Source organism: Harmonia axyridis, chromosome 2 (genome assembly GCF_914767665.1).
Source record: "Harmonia axyridis chromosome 2, icHarAxyr1.1, whole genome shotgun sequence".
In the NCBI taxonomy this organism is placed as follows: Eukaryota; Metazoa; Arthropoda; class Insecta; order Coleoptera; family Coccinellidae; genus Harmonia; species Harmonia axyridis.
The window spans coordinates 24,708,676-24,732,431 of record NC_059502.1 but is presented as its reverse complement, the minus strand read 5'-3'; the positions used below and the strand labels follow the sequence as shown (position 1 = coordinate 24,732,431).

At 32.6% G+C, this 23,756-nt stretch overlaps 3 protein-coding genes across 4 annotated transcripts in view; all 3 read right to left on the bottom strand.

The window, feature by feature from the left end:
* Positions 1 to 1,522: 1,522 nt before the first annotated feature.
* LOC123673757 (peptidoglycan-recognition protein SC2-like) lies at positions 1,523 to 10,598 on the bottom strand. Of its 2 annotated transcripts, none has more exons than XM_045608410.1 (2): positions 10,446 to 10,598; positions 1,523 to 2,399 (listed from the first exon to the last, which is right to left on the bottom strand). In XM_045608410.1, the coding sequence occupies exons 1-2, from the start codon at positions 10,507 to 10,509 to the stop codon at positions 1,621 to 1,623; spliced, it is 843 nt and encodes a 280-aa protein (XP_045464366.1). In that variant the 5' UTR covers positions 10,510 to 10,598; the 3' UTR covers positions 1,523 to 1,620. The 2 variants fall into 2 exon arrangements, with proteins under 2 accessions (XP_045464366.1, XP_045464365.1); XM_045608409.1 differs by lacking the exon at positions 10,446 to 10,598 and adding an exon at positions 6,160 to 6,494.
* Positions 10,599 to 11,924: 1,326 nt separating this feature from the next.
* On the bottom strand, positions 11,925 to 15,618 carry LOC123673754 (DNA-dependent metalloprotease SPRTN). The gene is made up of 3 exons (XM_045608406.1): positions 14,885 to 15,618; positions 14,502 to 14,698; positions 11,925 to 13,395 (listed from the first exon to the last, which is right to left on the bottom strand). Exons 1-3 carry the CDS (start codon positions 15,516 to 15,518, stop codon positions 12,034 to 12,036), a joined length of 2,193 nt encoding a protein of 730 aa, XP_045464362.1. The 5' UTR covers positions 15,519 to 15,618; the 3' UTR covers positions 11,925 to 12,033.
* Positions 15,619 to 18,769: 3,151 nt separating this feature from the next.
* Positions 18,770 to 23,756, bottom strand: part of LOC123672253 (zinc finger protein 729-like) — a 74,879-nt gene continuing 69,892 nt past the window's right edge. Inside the window, exon 8 of the mRNA XM_045606282.1 lies at positions 18,770 to 20,721. Within this exon, the coding sequence (XP_045462238.1) occupies positions 19,581 to 20,721 (1,141 nt within the window). The 3' untranslated portion in view covers positions 18,770 to 19,580. The remainder of the gene's footprint in view (positions 20,722 to 23,756) is intronic.

Sequence of the window (23,756 nt, the reverse complement as noted above, 5' to 3'; positions counted from 1 at the left end):
TTTTGTTTCAACATCTTCAAAAATCTCCTTGTAACGCATTTCATTAGAAATACTGCATAATTTGGGAAAACAAAGTCATTCGATGGCTCTATATTAACTTTACGTTCTCAATGCTGTTTTTTCGTAAAAATCTCAATAACATCGCGATGATGATTTATATATTCAAGTCTCCACCCTGAAGCTTCAAGTTCAAAGAATTCAACGAATCAAATATTTGGATTTTTGAATTCGTGGTGCAACTCACTTTGGTTGTCTAAAAATAGTGTTACTTCTTCACAAAGTTCGAACAATCTTGCCAGGATATTACCTTGGACAGCCAGCGCATCTCTATGTGAAATAATAATGTTTTATCCTCGTTCTCAAATCCTCACAAAACGCCTTTAAAAGTCTAGTATCCAACTCACTTTTTTTATGGAATTTACAACTTTAATAGGTACAATGTTTGGCGATGTATAAGACTCTCAACTAAACTGGTGGCCCACGTCCAATTTTGGGTGTCTCTGCGTACCCCATGTTTGAAAACCACTATATTCGTTCGATCGAAAAAAATTATTCACGTGAAATTATAAAAAAAACAGATTTCAAAAATGAATAAATAGGTTAAATAAAACACTACTAATATTTTATATATGTATATATAAAATATTGGTTTACCAATTCTTGTATACCTACTTGATGAATCTTGAATATTTTCAAAAATTGATTAAAAAAAAATTGATCATCTTGCAGTAGAATGGAATAATTAGTATAATTTCTACAAAATAATGAATAGCAAATATTTCCTCTACGTAATATTCGACGGTTCAAAATAAATTTTCGATTAGTATTTTTTGTTGAAGAAAGATATAGATACATGATTATCAAAAATACTATAAATATTATTGTGTACAATTTTGAGCTGAAGTGAGGATTGATTACACTTAAAGTGATATCTTTTTCATTTTATGATGTGCACTTTTCAAAATGCTTTTTTCAGTCAAATTAGAAGAAATAATGTAATTGAGTAAGTTTCTCAAAAAAGTAAAATCTTGAGGTAAAGATATTTAGTTGTACCTAATACTGAATTTTTATTATTAATTTGATTGTGAATTCAGGGAATGTGTACTGCTAATTCTTTTAATGAATATTTGATGGATTCGGTCCTTATTTGGCGGAAATTCATTATCAATAAAATAAAGAAGTTATTTCCACAAATATTGGCGTAAATTTTCCAATATATACCTACCGTCCTACCTCTATATGTAAATAGTTTATGAAGTCTTCAGTCAATGTTGAGTTTCCTACAATCTGTGTTCTTATTAGTCAGAAATGTAGCCTGACGAAGCCATAGTATTGGAGAAACAATTGTCATAGGCAATAAAATATTTATGGAAATTTCTTCAAATAAAACCTAGGGTTTTCATTAAGGTAATAAAGTTTTTTGAACTCATTATGAAAGTCTGAATATTCAGTAAACCGTAAACCTTTAGTGTGTGGACTTCAACATTCTAATTGAAACTCAAATTCATTGAAAATAAATATAGAATATCCTAATTAACATTTATTTCCTCATCAGTATAAAATTACAAATTTACAAAAACATACATTAATTCGAGTGCTCACCAAAAGGCAAGGAAAATTTCACACCTCATACAAAAAATTTCGACTAACACTTCCTGGCATGAAATTTGGCCAATTTTTAACAATCGCATAAACGTTGGGTCCAGGACTCACCATTTTCGGGTTAGTCTGATTATGACATAGAAGTTTATAGTCAGCTTTTAATATCTTAGATTCTTTACCATAAGCTATCACTTTCTGTGCACAGTCTATCATTTTTGGCGTTAATTCATCCCTGAAATAATTTCCTACAAAATTGATCCCTATGGAATGATTTCCCAAGTGGAAATTTCTTGCATTCCAACCCCTTCCTACGTAAATATTACCGTCACCCCCTATCATGAAGTTGTAGCCTATATCAGGGCTGCCAGTCGATATGTGATACTCCTGCATACTACTCATTCTTGTCTTGCATTTCTTAGTGGTATTGCAGAAAGGGGTAGCAGAATGAGAAATGATAATGTGAGGAACAGGGTGTATCAATACGATGTCCCCTAAATTACGCTTAATACCCCATTCTTCTTCTTCGAATATCTTACAGCCAGAAAGATGCGTAAGGTTGCCAAATGTGTGAGAGGGCTTAGCATCAGAATCTTCATCGTCATCATTACTTTTCTCTGGACTTGTTTCTTTGGATGTAGTATTGGGTATTTGAGTGAAATATAGCAACAGAACAACACCTGCCACCAAAGTCACTACAAAAATTGTGGATATAACGGAACATATTTTTTTATCACGAAGTATAACATATTTCGTTGCAGTTTCCTCAGGGGTATAAGATTTTTCAGGACCGAATTCATCTGAAAAAAAAAATAATAATGAATTCTGGTTAGTTATTTTGTTTGAGACTAAAAGGAAAAAGAAAACGATGAGCTGAATCTGTTTTGGTTTAATATTTCCCTTAATAACACTGCCATGGTTTAATCCCAATCCCCCTGGAAATTCACAGTTATCCCGTATATCTTGGAATTCAAAAATCGAATGAAAAACTGCAGCATAATATATTAATTTTCTATGAGACGCACTATCGATACTATGGAAAAACTTCAAATATACCCATTGATATCATCCAAAAAAGTCCAAAGTTGCTTAGTTATGCTAGTTTCTCACGTACAAGACAAATAAATGCATAGGTACCAGATGGTACATAAACCAAAAAAACTGGCCTCGATTGTGAAAATGCTTTTTTCGATTTTTGTTACTACAAAAACCTCAGATTATGCAATTAAACGAATTATCGCATAATTCTTCTTGTTACCTTTGGTCCTTGTTTGAGGCATTTGCATTATTAGGACCATTAGGATGCCTTCCAGTATCAAACTCATTTTCATGGCGAATTTCCAGGGTTCCTAGTTTTTGTGTATATATTTGGAACGTAGATAGTGAATGTCGGATCGGAATGGTATTGATATTCTTGTGCAAACAATTCAAAATTCCAAATAATATCTTCAAATTCCTCCGTTGATCAACATGGGCCCTGGGCCCATAACCTGTTATTTTATTAGATTCCAGTGGACATTTACTTTTCTTTATCTTTGGGAGATAAAAACAATTCATTTATGAAATTTCGATGTTTCAAAATCTATTCGTCAGAATTCAGTGAAACTTGGTATCTATTATCTATTGTATATTACATTAATTGATGAAATGTTGAGTTATCCTATAATTCAGCTTTATAGGTAGGTATAATAGGTATATAGTTTTCAAAGGGGAAAAGTTATCATGTGCCTTTCGTCAGATACCTTCGAGCCATAGAATATCTTTCGGAGATTTGTTTAAATTTTTCTCAGTTATGTGCTCAAAGAAATTTTCCTTGAAAAAGACTCAGCATTTATTGTAAAAAGATCGTTTTCATCTGAAATAGAAAAACTTCTTCTGGTTTGGTGGCGATATATATTAAAGTGGCATTTATCATCGTAGGGGAATAAATTAAATCTTTCAAGTATGCATTTATTATTTTTATGCGCTTTTTTGTTTTCTACAGAAAATTGTTCCAAAAAAGTGATAAATGACATTTTGTTGGAAGTATCTGATAAGTCAATGTTTTCGTGATATGTCACAGAATAGGAAGATTCGACTTTTTGTTTGTGTTCAGAAGAATTACGAATATTGGAAAAAAATATCTATTACCTAACTAACTTTCGTGTGAAAATTACTTGAATACGAATTTAAACAAAAACTATTAACTTCACATTAGTGGTTTTCTCAATTTTTGGCATATTAATAAAAAGGTTTCAATGAGAATGTTGAAAATAGGATATGGAATTTATACCCGTTTATCTACTGTTCTAAACAACCTATGTTTCGAAATCATTTTATTGAATCTGTTGCACATCCTCTAAAGTGGGAATCGCGAAATTGATACCAACATAATCACATCCCCACGTTCTCATTTTCTGGGAATAATATTATATTGGTTATCATAGATTTTCATTATCAGGTAGAGGATTATGTCAACAAATATTCAATCATGAAATTAAGTACTGAATGAAAGATAACAAAAGTTGCAACCAACAAATAATAACTAAAACACCTGTTGAAAACCTATTGGAAGATAGAATGTTCGATTTTAATTGAATAGTGATTACGTAATAAAAAAAACACATTTGAACAATGCCTGAAATTTAATTTAGAGATTTATATAGGAGAGTTTAGAATCTGCATGACGAAAAATTCGAGATAAGGAGTGGCACTCAAGGGCGTAGAAATGGGGGAGGGGGGATAATGGTGGTAATTAAACCCCCAAGATTTCCGAAATATAAAATTGCGAAATCTCGCGAAGACGAAGAACGGAAATTTTTCCATAAAATGAACCAATAATAATCATTTTACTTTCCTTTGAAATCCACACGGCAGTGAGAAATCGGACCCTTTCACGGATTATGAGTTTATTATCGCTTTCAAGATGAGTACTTTTATTGCACTATGAGCACGTCCTTGTCCGAGGTTTATTATTTTCCTTTATCTATACACTTTGTCGGCTCCTTATTTGCCATCTGTGATTTTTGCATCCTTCATCGGTATACACTTTCGTTATTTTCGGTTTTTTGTATCATTTTCGTCACAAAATTTCAATACTGTAGTTATCAAAGAACTGAACTCAGTAAATCGCATAGAAAAATTTTCTGGAATGTTTTGTACAATTTATTGTGTTTTATTCAAATTGCAATTTATTTGTGAAGACATCAGTTTTAATTGACTATATTCACACGGTGTTCCTAAATTGGAGGTACAAATGAAAATGACAGATTTTTCGGATCATTTCAAGGAAAAAGTCCTATAATATGAGTAACCAAACACTTTGTTTTTGAGATACCTACAGGTGTTAAAGTTCAAGTTTTTTTTTCTCATAGAACCTTCCCTTCACAAGATATTTAATTTGAATTGCCCATAGATATTCCAATTTGAAGTTTTCATCATGTGATGTGCTAATTTTGAATGCAAATCTACAGGTTGATTTTTTTGTGGAAAGTGCCTGCTGTTTTCTTCCAGAACTATTTTTTAGTGAACCGCTGGTAGTTTAAAAAAATGTAAAAAGAACTATGGTTCAGTACTACACTTTTTGGTTTGTTACAGTTTTGTCGTATCTGCTATCGATTTCGAGAAAAAATTTCAAACAGCTCTCTAGTAATCCTCAGGAAAATCCAAATTATTATAGAGATCCAGCTAGAAAGCTGTAATGAATTAATTAATTATAAGTTTTGGTACTTATTTACCCACTCTGTAATGAAGATTTGATGAACTGATATAGGTAAGCATCACTAAAAAGTACAACACACTAGAAACATCCTATATTTCGAAAACAAAACGTTTGTGGGCTCATATTAATGGGACTTTTTATTCTTAAAATTACCCAAGGAATCTCTCATTTTCCTCCGTAGCTCTAATTTAGGAACACCCAGTATAAGGTAAGAACAACCGAATTGGAAATAAAAAAAATTATTTCGGGTGATTTGGTTCAAACTTCGTTATCAAACTTCTTTTTCCCACATTACAGATATAAGTAAACGTTGTTGTCAAAAATTTTGTTTCGATTACCTCATCCAAGATAAAAAAGATCTACGCCCTTGTAATGCGATCAAAATCCAATTTTGTATCAAACTTGTAACCGGTTTTTTTTTATCTGCGCGCGAAAAATTTCAGCTATTTAGCTTCTTTCCTAATATTCTTCTTGAATTTTCTTCGGTTAGAAAATCAATTTGAAATTTCGTTTGAAACTTGAAATTGTGATTCTACAACTGAAAATAGAATTTCATCGCAATAGAATTAGTACTTACTTTTGAATATATCAGAAATTCAGTTTCCAACTACCGATAGAAGTCAGCTAGAAACAAAATTTCTTCAATTTATATTATATTCTCCTTAAATACATTGAATGTGATGAAATTAGGGCGATATAGAAAGTAAACAATAGTCATTGAGAAAAGCACACAGAAACGCTTATCGCCTGCTCTCTTAGTTTAAATTATCATTTCAACTAGAATTTTTTTCAAATTGAATAGTGTTTGATCATAAATATTATTAATACTTGATGAATTAAACATGATTCAAAGCACTCACTATCCTGTGATGTGTGAGTCTCTTCTTCCTGCGCGTCACACAAAGAAACTGGGACGTGATGATGATGGTGGATTACATTTCCGATGTGAACTGTGGAATTTTCTACATTTAGGGAAGTATTTGTTAAAGTTACAGTTTTTTCGTCTCCTACACAAAATCCATCGATATCTGGAGATAATCTGGGTGTTAACGAAGATACATCCGGCACTACTTGGTTCATAACGATAGGGTCAACATCTTGGTTAGAACCTATAACCTTGTCTCGAAAAAGGTTTTCCCAATCATTTACATTGCATTATATTTTCGAGGTTATCATCCGTTGCAACTGAGAACATTATTTGTTGTATGTATAACTAAGAAGGAACGTGATTAGATAATGACAAGACCATAGGCGTAACTGAAGTCCACAGCTAGGGGTTTCATTATTTCCTCTTATCTCAAAAAAAAATTAATGAAAATTAAAAAAGGTGGTTGATAAACGTCCAAGTGAAGAAAGAGGACATCTGTGTGATTCGGGAAATGATATTCAAAGGCAGAACTCTCGGCGTTTTCGAGATACCTATATGGTGTTTTCGAGAATCTTATACGGCTCTAATTTTCGAAAAAGTCAACCGATTTTAGTGGCATTAGAGAGTCAAATTTGTGCTAAAAAAATTATTTTCGGAATTCCATGTCCACAATAAGGAATTCAATTTTTCTGGAAGCAATAAAACACAATAGGCATGATGACAATTTTCAGATAGTAAAGTTTTAGTAGGAAAAAAATGCTTCAGATTCATCTATCAAATCGAATGAACCAAATTTCCATCGTAATTTTTTGACCACGTGAACGCCAATAAGTCAATTTTTGCGCGCATATTCTAGTGAGTATAACAGCTGTCCTTATTTTTCCTATAATTTCTAAAGTCGTACAGTTGTTCTATTTCTTGGCCTGAGCATTGTGCTACTAGTAACCAAACATCCTGTATGAAACATGATGATATTTTTCATTCCAGGAGTTTTATAATTGTGTTTGACCAAGACGCCATACATTTCTCTTTGCTTGAGGGATTTTAATTCTTCTCAGAGTTATGAATATAGACATCTTAATTGTAGCTAGTATTTATTGAAGTTTTTAAAACGCCATATGGATTTTTGAATTACGTGGTTCAATATTTACCAATATTCTTTTACAAAAAAAAAAAAAAATGGTTGCATCGAGCGAATCAAATCTGGAATTTGAAAATACTCCACCAAAAATTATTGAATCCGCCCATACAATTATACTACCTACCTCTGAAATCAAAGGATATATACAGGATGGGCTTTTGAAAACGAAACAGACGAGATAACATTTTGAAAAAATGATCGGACACGTCGATTTTTAATTCAAATGGGATAACTTATCAGATGAAATTCACATCCATATCATTTCAGCCCTTAGTGTTACAACCCCAACCCCTAAATTTCGAATAGGAAAGATGAGGTAAATGATACCTCATTTGAAAGATCTTTCTATCCTGAGATCAGCATATTAATTTTTTCCTTATTTGATCCATTGGTTTTCGAAATAATCATACTTAAATTTCGAACTATACTATGGTTGTCCGTCCAAGGGATGCTGTATAATCAATTGAATTTATTATTGATTCATTCTGTAGTTTTGATGATCATCTATAACTGTCTATATTGTTCCTTATTAAAATAAACGTATTCTTTTTCATTTTACTTCAACAGTTGGGGAAAAAGTACAGACTGTTACTCGACTAGAATGAAAATCTGATGCTCGTGATTCCTCAGACTCGTAATCGGAATGATTCACTCGCATCGGATTTTTGCCTTGACACAGAAATATACCAACCTTTCTACAAATTTCGAAATGTGGACTGTAAAAATATCAGGGAGATTTGTAAAAATTTTCCCTTCCACGATTCCAAAGATATTTCAAATAAAATACAAACTGACAAAGAAACTGCAACACCCAGAAGGAGCTGTTTAAATCTTAATTTTGTTTTGGTGAAACATAGATAGTATAGTAAAGAGTGAATGATTTGGAGAAAAAAATCACGAAGGTTTTTCATGTAAACAATTTTTGTTATTTAGATATTGTAGTCGTTTTTTGCAAGTTTTTTAAATTTTACAACAAACTAGCTGTTCGAGGAGATCTAAAGTCGATGTTTGTTGTTGTTAAAATGCACGTGTACTTGGAATTTATCGCCAGCTAAATGAATTTGAAAGAGGTCGAATTTTGGTTTACGGCAGGCGGGGTTGTCATTTCGAGAAATCGCTAGCCGTACGAACAGAAATCCACTGTTATGAGATGTTGTCAAGCGTGGTTTGATAATGCCCAAAATCGAAAAAAGAAGGCACCGGACGTCGGAGGGGCCCGAATGAAATCGAAGATCGACGTCTAAGACTTATGGCGATTTGCGACAACTCGATCTTTGGCTGATGAGTGGTTAGGAGAACAAGGGCATCCTGTAACTGTCCGAACGGTTTACCGCCGGATGAGGTCTTTTGGACTACAGAATTATCGACTCCATCTTGAGTTACCTCTGACGGTTGAGCATAGCCGGCAATGATTACAGTGGTGCAGAGAACGTCAACATAGGGATGTGGAATGGCATCAGGTCGTCTTTTCTGATGAATCTCGATTCTCCTTGGGTGTACATGATTGCCGAAGAAGGGTTAGATGACAACGGGGAGAAAGAGGTGGACCTCAGTTTATGTTGAGCGTCATGTATACCGGACAGTAGGCGTTTGGTATGGTGTGCTATTGCACATGCAATTAGTGGACCTTTATTCGAGGCAACATGACAGCGCTGCGTTACCTTCAAGAAATTGTGGAGCCATATGTTCTCCCTTATCTTAATCGGATCGATAATTCAATATTTCAGTAAGATAATATCCGACCTCATGTTGCCAGAGTTAGTTCAAACTTTTTCGAAGCGACCCACGTGAATCTTTTGCCATGGCCGCCCAGATCCTCCGATCTTTCGCCCATAGAGCAAGTTTGGGACATCATGGGTAGAAGGCTTGGAAATTTACCCCAGCCACCACAGAATTTGGCGGCTCCGAGACATGAAGTACAGGTAGCTTGGGATGGTATCCGTCAAGAAAAAAAAGACAATTATATTGCACCAATGCTAAGACTTGTTTGGGAGTGTATAGACAATCGTGGTGGAAAATGCATTATTAACAAATTTATTAAAAATAATGGTAAATCCTTCGTTTTTTCCTCCAAATTTCAATCATTCACTCCTTGCTATACTATCTATGTTTTACCAAAAAAAAATTTAAAATTCAAATAGCTCTTTTTTTGTGTCGCGGGTTTTTGTCAGTTAGTATACATTAAAATCAGTCGATCTATAAGTAGTTTCTCCATAGAAAATTAAATGAAGAATGCCCCGAACAAATTGAAATTAACAATCCAAATACATAATCCCCAAGTTCTGACCGAACTTCTATCTTATAAATAGGCAGATAGCAGATATATTCGCTGGATATATGACAAAATATTCTAAGAAATGAGTAATTTTTTCTTCCTATCCTACAAACTATTTCAACAAATCATCATATATTTCTTTCAAAATAATTATAAAAAAATTTTAAATACATATTTCGATATATCGTGAAGACTAGAAAAATATATTTCAATAAATATGAAGCGCCCTGCAGATTCCAAAAGCAAAGAATTTATAACAACAATATATTATTGCAATCAATATGTACTATCGTGCATTATTTTTAAAACTCATTTTTCGGGAAATTATTTTTTTAATATAATTCCTTGTTTTTTTACCCTTTAAAATTTTCGTCTTTTTTTTGTAGATCAATTTTCATGATGATTTGATTAATTTTATTCGATTAACCACCGGTTCGAGCACTCAAGCGTTATATTTAGTATAGTAACATTTTTTATGAGATTTAGGTATTCTTTGATTTTAGTGTATAGTATTGCCAAAGTCACTTGGAGGTAGCCTGAATATTTCGATTATACAAGGGTTGTCCAAGTTTCCAGAAATTCTTTAGGGCCAATGAATTTTTTGCCTAACAATACTTTCAAATGAATCCCGGTATTTAGCGGATCGCGGTATCCACTTTAAAGGGAAATCTGGCCAACCTTTTGTATGGACTGGTTCAAGTGACTTTGGGTATACTATAACTTGTATATTTCGCCAAAAATGCACAAACATTTCTGGTTGGGTCCTAATAGTTTGAAAATCCTACTGAAAGCCTAAAACGTTATTTCGAATTTAAAAAAAAAATTGATCAAGTTCACAAAAAAAACAAAAACAGAAACTCACCTTTTTCGTTGAAACATATTTTATCCTCACTACTCACAGATTTTATTATTTTGTCCCTGAACATTTTGTACCATTAATCCCAATCAATATATTCGATTCTACGAAAATCAATGTTAGTATACATGATCTGTTATTTATTTTTGAAGATAGTAGAATGATTGAACAAACTTTCGCAAGTTTCATATTATTTGCTCAAGATAATTTTGGATGGCTATCATCGCAATTTAGGCATTGAAATACTACCTCTCAACAAATCAAACTTTGACTGGTTGTCATTGGATAATTACTTTGAATTCAACACAACAGAATATCTGTCTCTTCATAATTTAAGAAGTAGTTTTATCTAGTCTTTGCATTCCAAAAGTGAATAACAAGAAATCTGACATAATTATATCATGAGTCATTTAAAAATAGAATGGGTCAGGGGGTAAATCATCCCCTATGAAAATAACATCCTTTTGGTTGTTCCACGATATGGCAAAACAATTTTGATAATTCTCAAATATCTTCTGAGGGTCCAAATTTGAGTTACAGTACATTTTCAATTTCATGATTGAATAATGTTTTCTTGGGATTTTGGTATAATTTTCATGATTCGGAAAATCTTAACTGTAAACACTATAATAGCATAGGTTATTAATACCTATGGGATAGTGACTCATTATCTATTGCTTGAAAATATTATACTTTTGAAGTTTTTAACAACTCCTTTAAGGTAGATTCATACCTAACAGTCATGATCATATCACAGTCAAATCACCTTCAAGTCAAGGGACAACCATTCACACACACTAGGCAGATCACCGTCAGTCTACATCATGCAACAAGTGGTATGATATCAAGAGTACAAGGAAAAAAAACACTCTACCAAATAGCGTTAATTTCGAAAGAAGAACAAAAATAAGTGTGGTCTTGTTGAGAGTGGGTACCCAAAATATTTTGTCAAGGAGAGAAGAAGGCCATTTTCTATAAACTGAACCCACAACAAAATTCATTCAATACTTTCGTATGTCGCATCGCGATTTCCTTAATTTGGTAATCTCTACTCATGAATGCACTATATGTATTAATCTTTTTGTCTTCCACCGAAAATCAGAACAAAAGGGACAATAATAAACGAAAGAGACAAAAATTCAACTGGTTCAACCACTGAAAGAACTTGACTGACTGTGGCATCAAGGCACAGTTTTCATCGCCCACGGAGCAATTGGATAGCTAGTGATTGTACCTTGCCTGTGAGTGGAAATAACATAATTGGAAAACCATGAAAGCAATCCGGAGTGTACTGCCTCTGACGGTGATCAGATCGTCCTGTGACTCTTGGTGTGAACTCTTACTGGTACTTGTATGGTAACTACAAAGATTGGTTTTTATTAGACTATCGAATTGGCATTTCTCCTTTGTTATCATATTCTCGAATATGGATATTCATGAATTTGAAAGATTACTTGAGGTTCCTAAGATAAAATAATGCCAACATCTTTCTAACAAGAAGTATATGATTTTTTTTTAAGTTTTAACAAATTCTTTGTAAATTTATTCCAAATTAATAACTTATAGAATACATATTAAAGTATAAAATTCACAGTTATTCAGTTATTTCACTCAAAAACAGAGTCTTATTTTTTTCAGCCTCAGCATCACCATCTACCGTTTTCAAGCATTGATCAATATGGCTACTCATATCTATTTCTGAGAAGAGTTTCAAGCAAAATGGGCAATTGTAAAGTTTGTCATCATTGTCATCAGCATCTACTTCTTCTTTTCCTTCTTTGTCAAATACTTCTTTTACACATTCATCAAAATGTAAATATAAATTGATTTTTAGTATATGTTTACCACAAACAAGGCAGTTTATTTTTTCCTCATTACTGGTGCACTCTGGTTTCCTCTTAATACCATCATCATCAAAATATTGATCCATTGCATCAAGTTTTTTCATGAGACAATCAGCAAGGTGGATATCAAAGCTACTAGAATTAATCTTTTTTCCGCACTCTGGACACTTTGTTCTATTTTCACATATTTTTAAATGGTCATCAAAATCCTCAATATCGACTCGATTTTTACAAATTGAACAAGTTATAAAAGTGATATCCATAGTATCTTCTTCGATTACTATTATACTATTACCATTTTGCGATTTCTTTTCTGGTGTATCTTTGAAATTTTTTTCCAAGCATTCGTTCACATGTTTTTGATATTCACTTTCATTTACATTCTTTAAGCACACAATACATTCCCTACATTGATTCTTTGGTTTACTCAAACAAATATCTAAATGCATGTTCAGTTCATCAATCGGATAGAAAATATCACAAACAGGACATTGCACACTATCACAATCTATGGAGTCCTGAGAAGAATTATCATTAAGTTTTGGTGTTTTAGCAACTACAGGAATTATTTCAGATGATTTCCTTTTATTAGAAAAAGATGTTTCTGGCTTTTTGCTAACTTCTGTGTTTGAAAATTTGTTAATCCAATGATTTCTTACAGTAGAATAATCAATGGAATTACCGTTACCACTATTTTGTGTACTTTGATTTGCTATTGAAGTATTATTTTTCATTTCATTATCTTTCTTTTTCTCCTGAGAAATTGCTGTGGTTGCTTTTTTATTGACAAATATTGAATTCGTATTCATTTTAGTTCCTCCATTGACAAATGTTTTACTGGTAGAATTTGAAAACCCATGTATATTATTTGTTTTTGATGTTATAGTTACAGAAGTTGAAAGTCCAGAATTTGATTTTGAAACATTATGGATATTGGAAGTTATACCATTAGATGAACTGGCTTTAACTGTAGTTTGATTGCTCAACTTTGAACGGCTGTTACCTAAATTTCCACTTTTGGTAGAAGAGGGGATGAATTTTCTGATATCTTCAACAGAATTGACCTCTTTGGTTTTCTTCGATTCCTTTACTTTTGGTTCTGGAGACTTGATCTATGGAAGATAAAGAATAACATTGAATTAAAAGCAGCAATGTTGAACATGTTGTGATTAATAAATTATGATTTTAGTCCAGAGGTAATAAAAAGATATGAACATACAAATGAAAAAATTATATAAAGTTTAGTAAATTAAAACTTCCTTATGAAACAATGTATTGAAACTTTGCTGTTTTCTTCATCAAAATTTTTTGAATTGAATTAATGTTTAATATTAGTTTATTCATCCAATCAAGGAAAACTTCTGTGGTCTCCGAGAGTGCAATTGGCGTATGAATGACGAGCGCTAAAAAGCTACTGACTTCACATCAGTGATTTCCTAATTTTTTTCGATATTTTGCTCGAATTTTTATGGTTCTCACGTGACTATTAATACGAATAGCTATTCTATCAATACACGCAAAATTTCAACTCGATCGAACTACTGTCACTGAAATTTAAAATGTTCATTTTTCGATATTCTATTGAACTTTCCATAGTTCTGATTATGCTATACACACAACATTTTGCAAGAAGCTTGAAATGGTTATTCTATTTACACACTCGAAATCTGGAATCATCAATCATGGAAATATTGTGTATGTTTCCAATATTCTTCTTAAAATTCTGGTTCTGATTATGTGATCAGCTCTTGAAATTTTGCATGGAGCTTGAAATCGTCATTTCATATCAACACTCAATATCTCAATTGCGTCAGTTTTGTGGTCACTGAAATATTGGGTGATTTTTTTTTATATTCATCTTGAATTTCCAGTGTTAGATAATTGACATGAAATAGTGCACAAGGATTATTGTTTGGCATGCAAATGCAAATTTTCATTTCGATTGCATATCTATAGTTTTGAAATCAACGAAAAAATAAAATTTCGAACAACCATATTTACAGAACCCCTAGTAAAATTATGCCCATCAAGTAAGCTAACAGCGGCTTCCAATAATACCTATCCTGCAAATTTGAAGTTTCTCAGTCCGTTTGAAATTTAACATGTTTACAGCCTGACAGAATCGAAACTGTGAACGGACTCTTCATCAGGGAATTTGAAAATTACCAATATTGTGACGAAGTGAGTGGTTTGATGAAAGAGCACTCCAAAAACAAACCTTGACAAAGGATCCTCCACAGCTTCTGGAATGCTGGCCCCACCATCTATCATTAGGTCCAGGAGCCCTATTCATGGATCTCCTCACAATTCCAAAGAAGGGTTTCCATTTTTGACAAGGTCCATCACATCTCCACCAATGTTGAAGATAAAGCTCAACTTCATCGTGAAAACTATGATAAACCGTAATATTTGTACCTGTGAATAGGGAAATTTCATTAAATTAATTCTACATATTTCTTTCAATTTGCTGCATGATTTTAGTTGAATATTTATCACAGAATTTGATACAAGATGAAATATTTTTTTGTTTGTAGAGAAATAGTTTTTAGGTTCATACTTAATTTTCAATTTGAAACTTTTCATTGAAGTAACGTTACTCACCAGCTTCTTTATTTATCCTATACATATGCTTGTGAAATTCAGGGCCATGGCCATCACGATCTTTATTGTTGTGTGTAACAAACAACAAGGCATGTATCATTTCATGCAAAAGAGTTTCAATCAGATCTTTTCTTGGTCTCAGTTTCAATAAAGGTTCACTAAGTGTAATATGACATAATCCTCCACGTCCTTGATAAGAACATATCCCAGCACATCTTTTCATTCTTTTACTCCAAGATACACAAACAGAGTCCAGTTTTCCCCAGAAAAACTTGTTGTTGAATGCCATGAATAGTACATGTATATCAGGAGTAGGATCTATGACTTCCCATGATGGATCAATAAGACTCTTCGTTACATCTCTATTTTTAATTTTTTTATCATACACTAGATCCCCAAAAGAAGTATTGGCATTTTGTTCATGTTCAAATTGCTTCTGTAAATTACGTGCTAATAACAGGTCGTTCGTTTCATTCCGATTGTTGGAAGGTCTTTGTGAAAGTAATTCTCTCTGAAATTCTTCCTGCAATCGACGAGCTAGAATAGAATCAGAAATATTTTCTCTTTGTGGTAATTGGAAGTCAGTTTGGAATTCCTCCTGTATCAATTGAATTGTTTCGAAATCCAAATCCATATCTCCAAATAAAAAAAAAAAAATTAAAATTTAATTTATCAATCAAAATAAATAAAACATAACCCCAATTTTTGAAACTGTTGACACTTGACAGGCTCAAAACATAGAATAGTTGTTCTTTATTCCGATCAGAATAGTTGTCATCGTTAAGATAATACAACTATTAGCGATTCAAGTTCATCCCCAAGCCACCTATCGGAAGAAACTGTAATATCGGCTTAAGGTACGGTAGGAGTGAAAGCTTTGACGGCGTGCATTTCTGCAGGTTAAATTTTTATATTTTAGTGTTCGAGGAGTTTAATATATATGAAAGTTTGTTCAAAGCATTTTGAAGAGTCTGATTTTCATACACAAAGTAAGTTGTAAAAATATCAGTATCAATGGAGCTCCATGTGTAGTAATATTTTTCAATATTCAGGTAAGGAGCTGAGACACGCAAATTTGTGTTTGAGACCGAGAAAAACTAACTTGAAGACGCCGAAATTTGAAAAGAAATGCAGTCCCAACAAAAAACCTTCCTACAGGTACTCATGAGAACATAAAGAAGAAAGAAAGACGGAATTTAACTAGATATGATCCTGTACAACAACCAATTGTAATTATATAATGATCCTTTTAAATGAAAATAAATCTAATATTTACAAAATTTTCAGTTGAAATCTGACTGTGAAGTAATGACACAAAATCAAGATGAAAATGAACTTCATGCTCAGGTAAAGTATTGAGATATTCTAGTTGAATCAAATGATGATATTGAAATTTCAGGAAATGATTCACAGGCCTGATGAATTGTTGGCTGCTGAAGCTCTATGTGCTTTTATCAATAAGGACAATTTGTGACAATATTACTACAAATCAAAAGCTTGACAGGGTTGAATTCTTTCGAAATGCTGAAAACTATTGAAATTTTAGTATTAAGAATAAAAAGAGAAAATTTTGTTTCATCCCTCAATATTAGGGAAAAAATACATTTACAAAACTAAAGAATGACACGAGCTATGTTGTATTGTCTTTACTCTTTGGAAACATCAGTTCCCAAAGTATAAAAGAAATTTTTTATGACATGCTGCAGGATTGATCAGTTTTGTCAGTGAAGCTTATGGTGGAAGAGCATCTGACAAAATAATTTTTGAGCAGAGTGGTCTCATATCCTCCCTGAAGCCTAATGAGGATGCCATTATGGTGGATCGAAGTTTTCTAATTGATGAAATTTTTCCGGAAAACGGAATAAAACTGATTCGCCCACCATTCATGCGAAACAGAAAACAAATGTCTGTTCAGGAGGTTGAACAAAATATATTCATAGCTAGAGCAAGAGTCCATATCAAACGTGTGAACCAGAGAATAAAAATTTTGAGTAATGTTTTACCGTGGAACCTGGTTCCTTAAATAGAAGAAATAATGATTATATGTTGTGCGATTGTAAACCTGTCCAGCCCCATTTTTTCTGAAGATAATTTCTGAATATTTTTGTATTTTGCCTTTATTTCGAGTAGCAATATAGATGTTAAATCTAAATCTTCTGTGTAGCGAAACAGTTGTTATTTATATATATATATATATATATATATATAATCAGTATCCCATTTGTTACCTTTCGGTGTATGGGTTAGTTGTTATTTAAATAATAAATAAGTGGAAATAGAATAACTGTAATTTTATTTCAAAAAATATATTAATTTTTCAATTATTCATTAGAAATATGGTGTAACATTTTCTCAATATATTTTTTTTGTTTTTTTAGATAATGGACGATTATTCTTAAATTAGAATGAATTCACCTTCTATCACATTCCTATTATTTGGAGTTGCTTCCAAATACCGGAAATATTCAGTTAAACTGAGGAATACACTATTTTCTTTGTCCATCATATTTCTTTCTTCACAAATAACACTCAAAATATTTTTGTTTACAATATCTTACCTTTAGCAGAAAAAGCATGCTGAAGAGGGCGCTGCCTACCCTTGAATCGGGAATGGGATATCCGAAATGCATTTCCATCACCATTTCCGTTACCGAATATGCGGTACGATTTCCGCGTTGGTTTGTGGGTGCCTTTAATTCAGTGAAAACCGCAATCTCATAAATTCAAGTTATAAGAGAAAAATGGAAAATGGCGTGAAATGAAAAGTTTTCATAACTTCTTCATTACTGGTGCTATAAACATGAAACAGAAACATTCTACAGGTACTTTTTTCGGTAAAATCCATTGGTTCAATCATTTTTGTTTTTTATTACAATCAGTTTGAAAGTTGTAATACAAACTTGTGTTTCTTAATGTAAACTATAAAAATGTCTGTAAAAAATAAAATTGTTCATCTTCCCTTTTCAAAAATAAAGATGAAATATAAATTTCTCATCAAACAATTAAAATCATTAAAAGTATCAGTTTCACAAGGCAAATCAACCAAGTGCCTAACTATGATGAGCTGTGAACTTTAGATAATTAAAATATTCGGTGGCCACCAAGGTCTCCGAATATAACACCATTATATTTTTCCAACATTTTCAAATTGATTAATGTTGTTCATTAAATGTGACCAAAGGAAAAAATCTAACGCGGTCAAATACGGAGATCTTGGTGGCCATCGAATATTTAAATTATCTAAATTTCACTCATCAGCATAGATACGACAGTTGATTGATTTGCCGTGGGAAACTCAAACTTTTGGTGATCGATGTCGATCGACATACATGATTAAAGAATTGAAATAAAAATCAGAAAAGTACTTGAAATCAGGAGCGTTTTCACTCTTGGTCAAATTCTTATCAATCTAATTTTTTCACGGAATTTCATGTGTAGATTTTTGCTTCCACTTTCAACATTTTTAACTTTTTTGGAAATTCTCTTCAGGAAACAAAAACGCATATAAAATAGTGAATTCATTCTTGAGAGGTCCCTTCGGTTTTTCCCCTTTCGATATATTCCATTAGAAATCGGCAGCGACAATTCATTTCGACCTAGAATTCTTCATCATCATCTTCTTAGGAGTAGTTAAGAATACTTTCGGCTAAATTTTTAAAAATTACAGACATTTGGTCATAATCATAACCCGCTAGATCATTGAGTTGACTGACAGAATTCTCAATATTCAATATACTTATCATTTACTAAGAAATCATGTCATGGATATATTTTTGGACTTATTTGGAACTTATACTTACGTTCTAATCATACACTAGTAGATAGGTATATTCAATTATGAATTACTTCCAATGGCGCTTCAGATATAATAAAAAGCTGCTAGAATTATAATTAAAAGTTATATTTCTACACAAACTCATACAACAAATATGATATATTAACTATTAATTAAAGTAAGTTATAAACAAAGATAATGATTAAACATTAATTTTCACTAATGGTGAAAAATTGAAGTTTAACATTATTTTTCATATAAAATCATCATGTAATGACTTTATCAAATATAATGTATATAATATCAAACAATAACTTAAACAAAATGAATTTCTTATAGAATATTAATATAACAATAATAATAGTAATAACCTAATTATCTATATTTTTTAAAAGTAAATATATTTTATGAATACATTGCTTTGCAATTTAAATATGTACAACTGATAAATGAAATTTTGCAGGTCCTGCAGAATATTCGATTCCTAGCTTTCTTTATTGCATAATTTATTACGATAAACATAGCAGGGGAGTATGACGGAATATTTTTTCTATGAAATATTAGAAGGTACGAATAATTTAAATATGTGAAATGTGAATTAAGATAACATAAAAAAAAATAATTGTCCGTATTTGTTAAAAGTAAAACATTTTTTCGTGGAGGGGTTGTACCATAAGCCATGAAAATCTAAAATGTAAATGAGATTGCATCGAGTGCATTATCCACGAAGGCTTTCAATCAATATTGCTGTTTCACTAGAACTGAAGGTCTTAATTCCACCGTCATTTCAACTAGAGTTGAATAAAGTGATGCTCATTTTGATAGCTTTAAAACAATTGGTGAAAGGCTCCAACCTTCAGACCATTACAAGGTATGTAATCAATAATTTTTGTGATGATGAAGTGTGTCGAGGTCAGCCTTTCACATGAGGTCCTCTTGTCTACCAGCACAATAATTCTTCCTGTGAAAATTGAGAGAACTTCTAGAAATAAAACCTTGTTCGCAAATCTGACAGATGTAAGGCTTCTCTCCTGTATGTCCTCTGACGTGGATTCTCAGAGGCGCGCTCTGATTGAAACATTTACCACAATATTCGCAAGAGTACGGCCTTTCCCCGTTGTGCACTCTTTCATGCATGACCAGGTACTCTTTCTTGATGAAACTTTTGGGACAATAGGAACACACGTAAGGCTTAACACCCGTGTGTATCCTGTAATGGATCTTCAGTTTGTCATTTCTCGAGAACCCTTGTCCACAAATGTCGCACAACAGTTTTTTCTCCCTTGGAACTCCGTAATTCTCATGGCGGTTCTTCATGTGCTTCTCCAATGTGGAATCTTTAGCGAAGATCCTCATGCAGATGCCGCACTGGTTGTTTTGCAATCTACCCTCGATGTTGACAACATGGTATCTCACTTGGTGTGCGAAGAGATACTTTGAGAACACATAACTCTTATTACAGACTACGCAGGTGAATGGTTTGATACCAAGGTGTTCGTTATCATGTTCCCTGAATATGGCCTGGTCGTTGAAACCTTTACCACAAGTCTTGCAGGTGTAAATGAACTTTTGAAGATGCATCCGATTTATATGTGATTGAATACACGTCATTCGAGGGGTGTGATAAGTGCATAAGGGACAGAAGAAATCCCCGCCACTGTGTTTCTGCAAATGTACTGAAAACTTATAAGGTTCGGTGAATTCTTGATAGCAGACTTGACAGGAGAACTTCTCTATGTGGTTATTGCTAATATGTTTCGTTATCTCGTTTTCTTCTTGATACTCAGCCGAGCACAAGTTACAAATGTACAATTCTAGGTCCTTGTCGAACTTATAATTCTTCAAGGCTTGTGTCGTAGGAGATTCCTCCCTTACATGGATCTTTTTATGAGCTTGGAGTAGCTTCCTCGTGCTGAATTCTTCCAAGCATTTTTTGCAAGGCCATGTTACGTTCGTTCTAGGTTTTCGTCGAGTTTTCTTGGTAGGGCTCAACCAATCTGACTCATCATCTACATCAGATTTGATTTCAACCTTCACAACGGTTTTTCTTCGAAGACGTAACCTAAAAGGAAACGAATTAGGACCAAAAGGTGGCTAAAAAAACAATGAGGGTAATTTCATTCAAGAAAGAAGAAGAAAATTGAAATATTTCAAACTCAATAAGACCAAAATCAAACAGATATCATAAAGTTGCATTTTTGTAGACGCAATACACACCGATTATGAGTATATTAGATTATTTTTCTACACTCGTACACTTACATGCCCATAATCCATTTCATAATGAAATTCATTATGATATAATTTTTTTTCATAACGATACAGATTTTTAACCAATAGAAACCCATAATTTTTCAATCAAGCATTCTGGGCATTTGACGTCTCTCCTAGAATCCTATCTAATTGTTTAATTTGTGGAAATCAGTAGGCATTAAATTAAAAATAAAATATGAAAATTTGAATATAGCTGAACTTCATTATATTATCAAAATGTGTGCTTAGTTACAGCCCCCTGAAGATGGGGCCCGAAAAGTAGTTTTTAATTTGTGAAGGGTTCATAATTTTTTTTTTACATTTATATTATATTTCTACCAGTCCTCAATAAAAATATCGATTTGACATCCGCCTATTGGATAAATTTAAGGTCGAACATAATTCCAGCCTCCAAAACTACGGCGTATTATCTGTTGATAATTTTTTTTCCAAAAACCGTGAATTTTAGCAAAAAATTACAAGAGACCTAATTTGTTAAAAATTGATCAGTCCAAAATTAATTTTCTTATTGTGAAATATGAATATAAAAAATTATTGCAACAAAACAAGATTGAGGGGTAGCTTTTTCTACCCCTTGGAAACATAGACGAACACCCCAAAAAATTTTTTTCCATGCTTTCTTGCCCGCATAAAATGTCAACTTAATTTCATTTTCGTGAATTTTTTGGATTTTAAGGAAAAAAATCAAAAACTGCTTTTCGTCCGCCATCTTTAGGTAACTAAGCGGGGGGGATCAAAAAAACAGTTTATATGAAAGACCCACCCTATTTTATGACAAGGAATCAGCACCTAAATTTTTTCGCAACTATTCATATAGTTGTTCTGTATCTTATGTTTTTATGGCAATTTATAAAGATTCTAGGATTGTTTTGGAAGTCGAGAAAATTTCAACTAGGTCAGATCTGTCCACACGAAATATTGTCACTAAAATTTTTTCCATATTCTTTTTTATTTTTCTCTGGCATTGGTAAAGCGATGAATTTGAATTTTTGCATGGATTTTACATCTGAATAGCAAAATTTCATTTCATTTCTCCTTTTTTAAATTAGCAGAAGGTCAAAATTTCGAAAAGCCATATTTACAGAACCACTAGTCTGATTTTGTCGATTAACGAACTCAATCTGTGCATTCAAGATTAACATACTTAATTTTACTGAAATTTTTACATTCTGGAGTTATCGTGTTGACGAACCGATTGGGCTGAGTCGTCATCAGTGACTCGAACTATATCATTTGGGACCATTTTCCGGCTCAAAATGACAAAGCGCTCCTTTCGGGAAACGAGCGTTAGAAAACTTAGTTAAAAGTGTTGTACCACGTACTGTGCCAAATTTGGAACATGTCATTTTCAACATTTTTTTTGACAGATCAAAAGCGTAAACGAGTCATGTTCCATATTCAGCACACTCGCTCCTCAGTGTTCAGTAGCTTTTGCCGCCAACTGACGCTTATTTTGTGAGTAAGACCAATTCTAGTGTGCCCGCCGGCCTACACCTATTACTACGTATTATTCACAAAATCTTGGTGATCGTAAGACTTTGAAAAATAGTATATTAGTGAAACAAAAGATATTCATTATACGGTAGAGGAAAGTGTTTCGTTTCCTGTAAAAAATACCTTCCACTTTTCCCTTTTTTTTTTCTTGAGAGTCATTTGTTACTTGTACCATATTCGGAACAGATTGCAATAAAGGCATAGCTATCTGTTAAATTTGTTAATTTTACTTGAGAACATTTCTCCATTTCCTGGATATGGTGTGCTGGAATAGTTGGATATTGGGGAGGAGAATTATTAGCCAGAAAATCTTGTGGCTATTTACCACCGGTTGGATTCAAACTTGGTCTAGCAGAAATCTAACAAGATCTTGCGTGACACCTATAAGAACCGCGGCCGACCAAGTTTCTCACTACGGCCACAATTGGAATTGAAAAAAAATAAGTATTCTTGGTCACAGGTATCTGCCTCAGAAATATATGCGATAATATAGCACATTTTCCTAGCAAAGGCACAAGTTTCCTGTGAAAAATGCAATGTTACATTAGGTCTTAACAAGGACTTAAATTGTTCACGAAGTAAGTTTTCACTTGGAATGAATATATTCAATGTCTTTTACTTCACTGTATGACAACCTATTTCCAACATATTGGTTTGAATAAGTTATATGTTTTAGTTGCCTTATCCGTGGGTATTGCCATATTTAGCACAAGTCATAATATGTATCAACTTTTTTCGTGGAAAATTTGAGGCGAGAATATTTTTAATACACACAATATAAAAAATCTCTTGCCAAGCTTGGCTAAAATGGCCAAAGATTTTTCATCAACACCAGCATCGTGATCTAACGTTGAAAGACAATTTTCCGGAGCTGCTCTGACTGATGCAAAAACCCGCAATAGATAATGCAAAAAATACATAACATGTCTCATATGTCTAAATCCTGGGTGGAAAAATTATGTTATCAGATAGAGCATGGGGGTTTCTCAATATCAAGAAATTATATTTTTCAATATTTTATATTTTGTTATTTTTTATAGTGATTTTATTTGTGCTTCCATTTTAAAATAGTTGATTTTTGGTTCTTTTATACAATAAGTTTCATAAATAAATTTGATTTTGCAAGGTTCCTTATCATTTCATAATTTTTGTTATTGATATGCACACTACACAATAAAACTGCTAAAAATCAAGTAGCTTGATAGAATGTACTAGATTTTCAAGTACTTGATACTGAAAAACTAATACTTGTTTTGAACTTGACTTAATTTAGAGTCAAGCCAAGTTGCTTTAGTATCAATTAATTTGTATACAAAATTCAAATTTTAA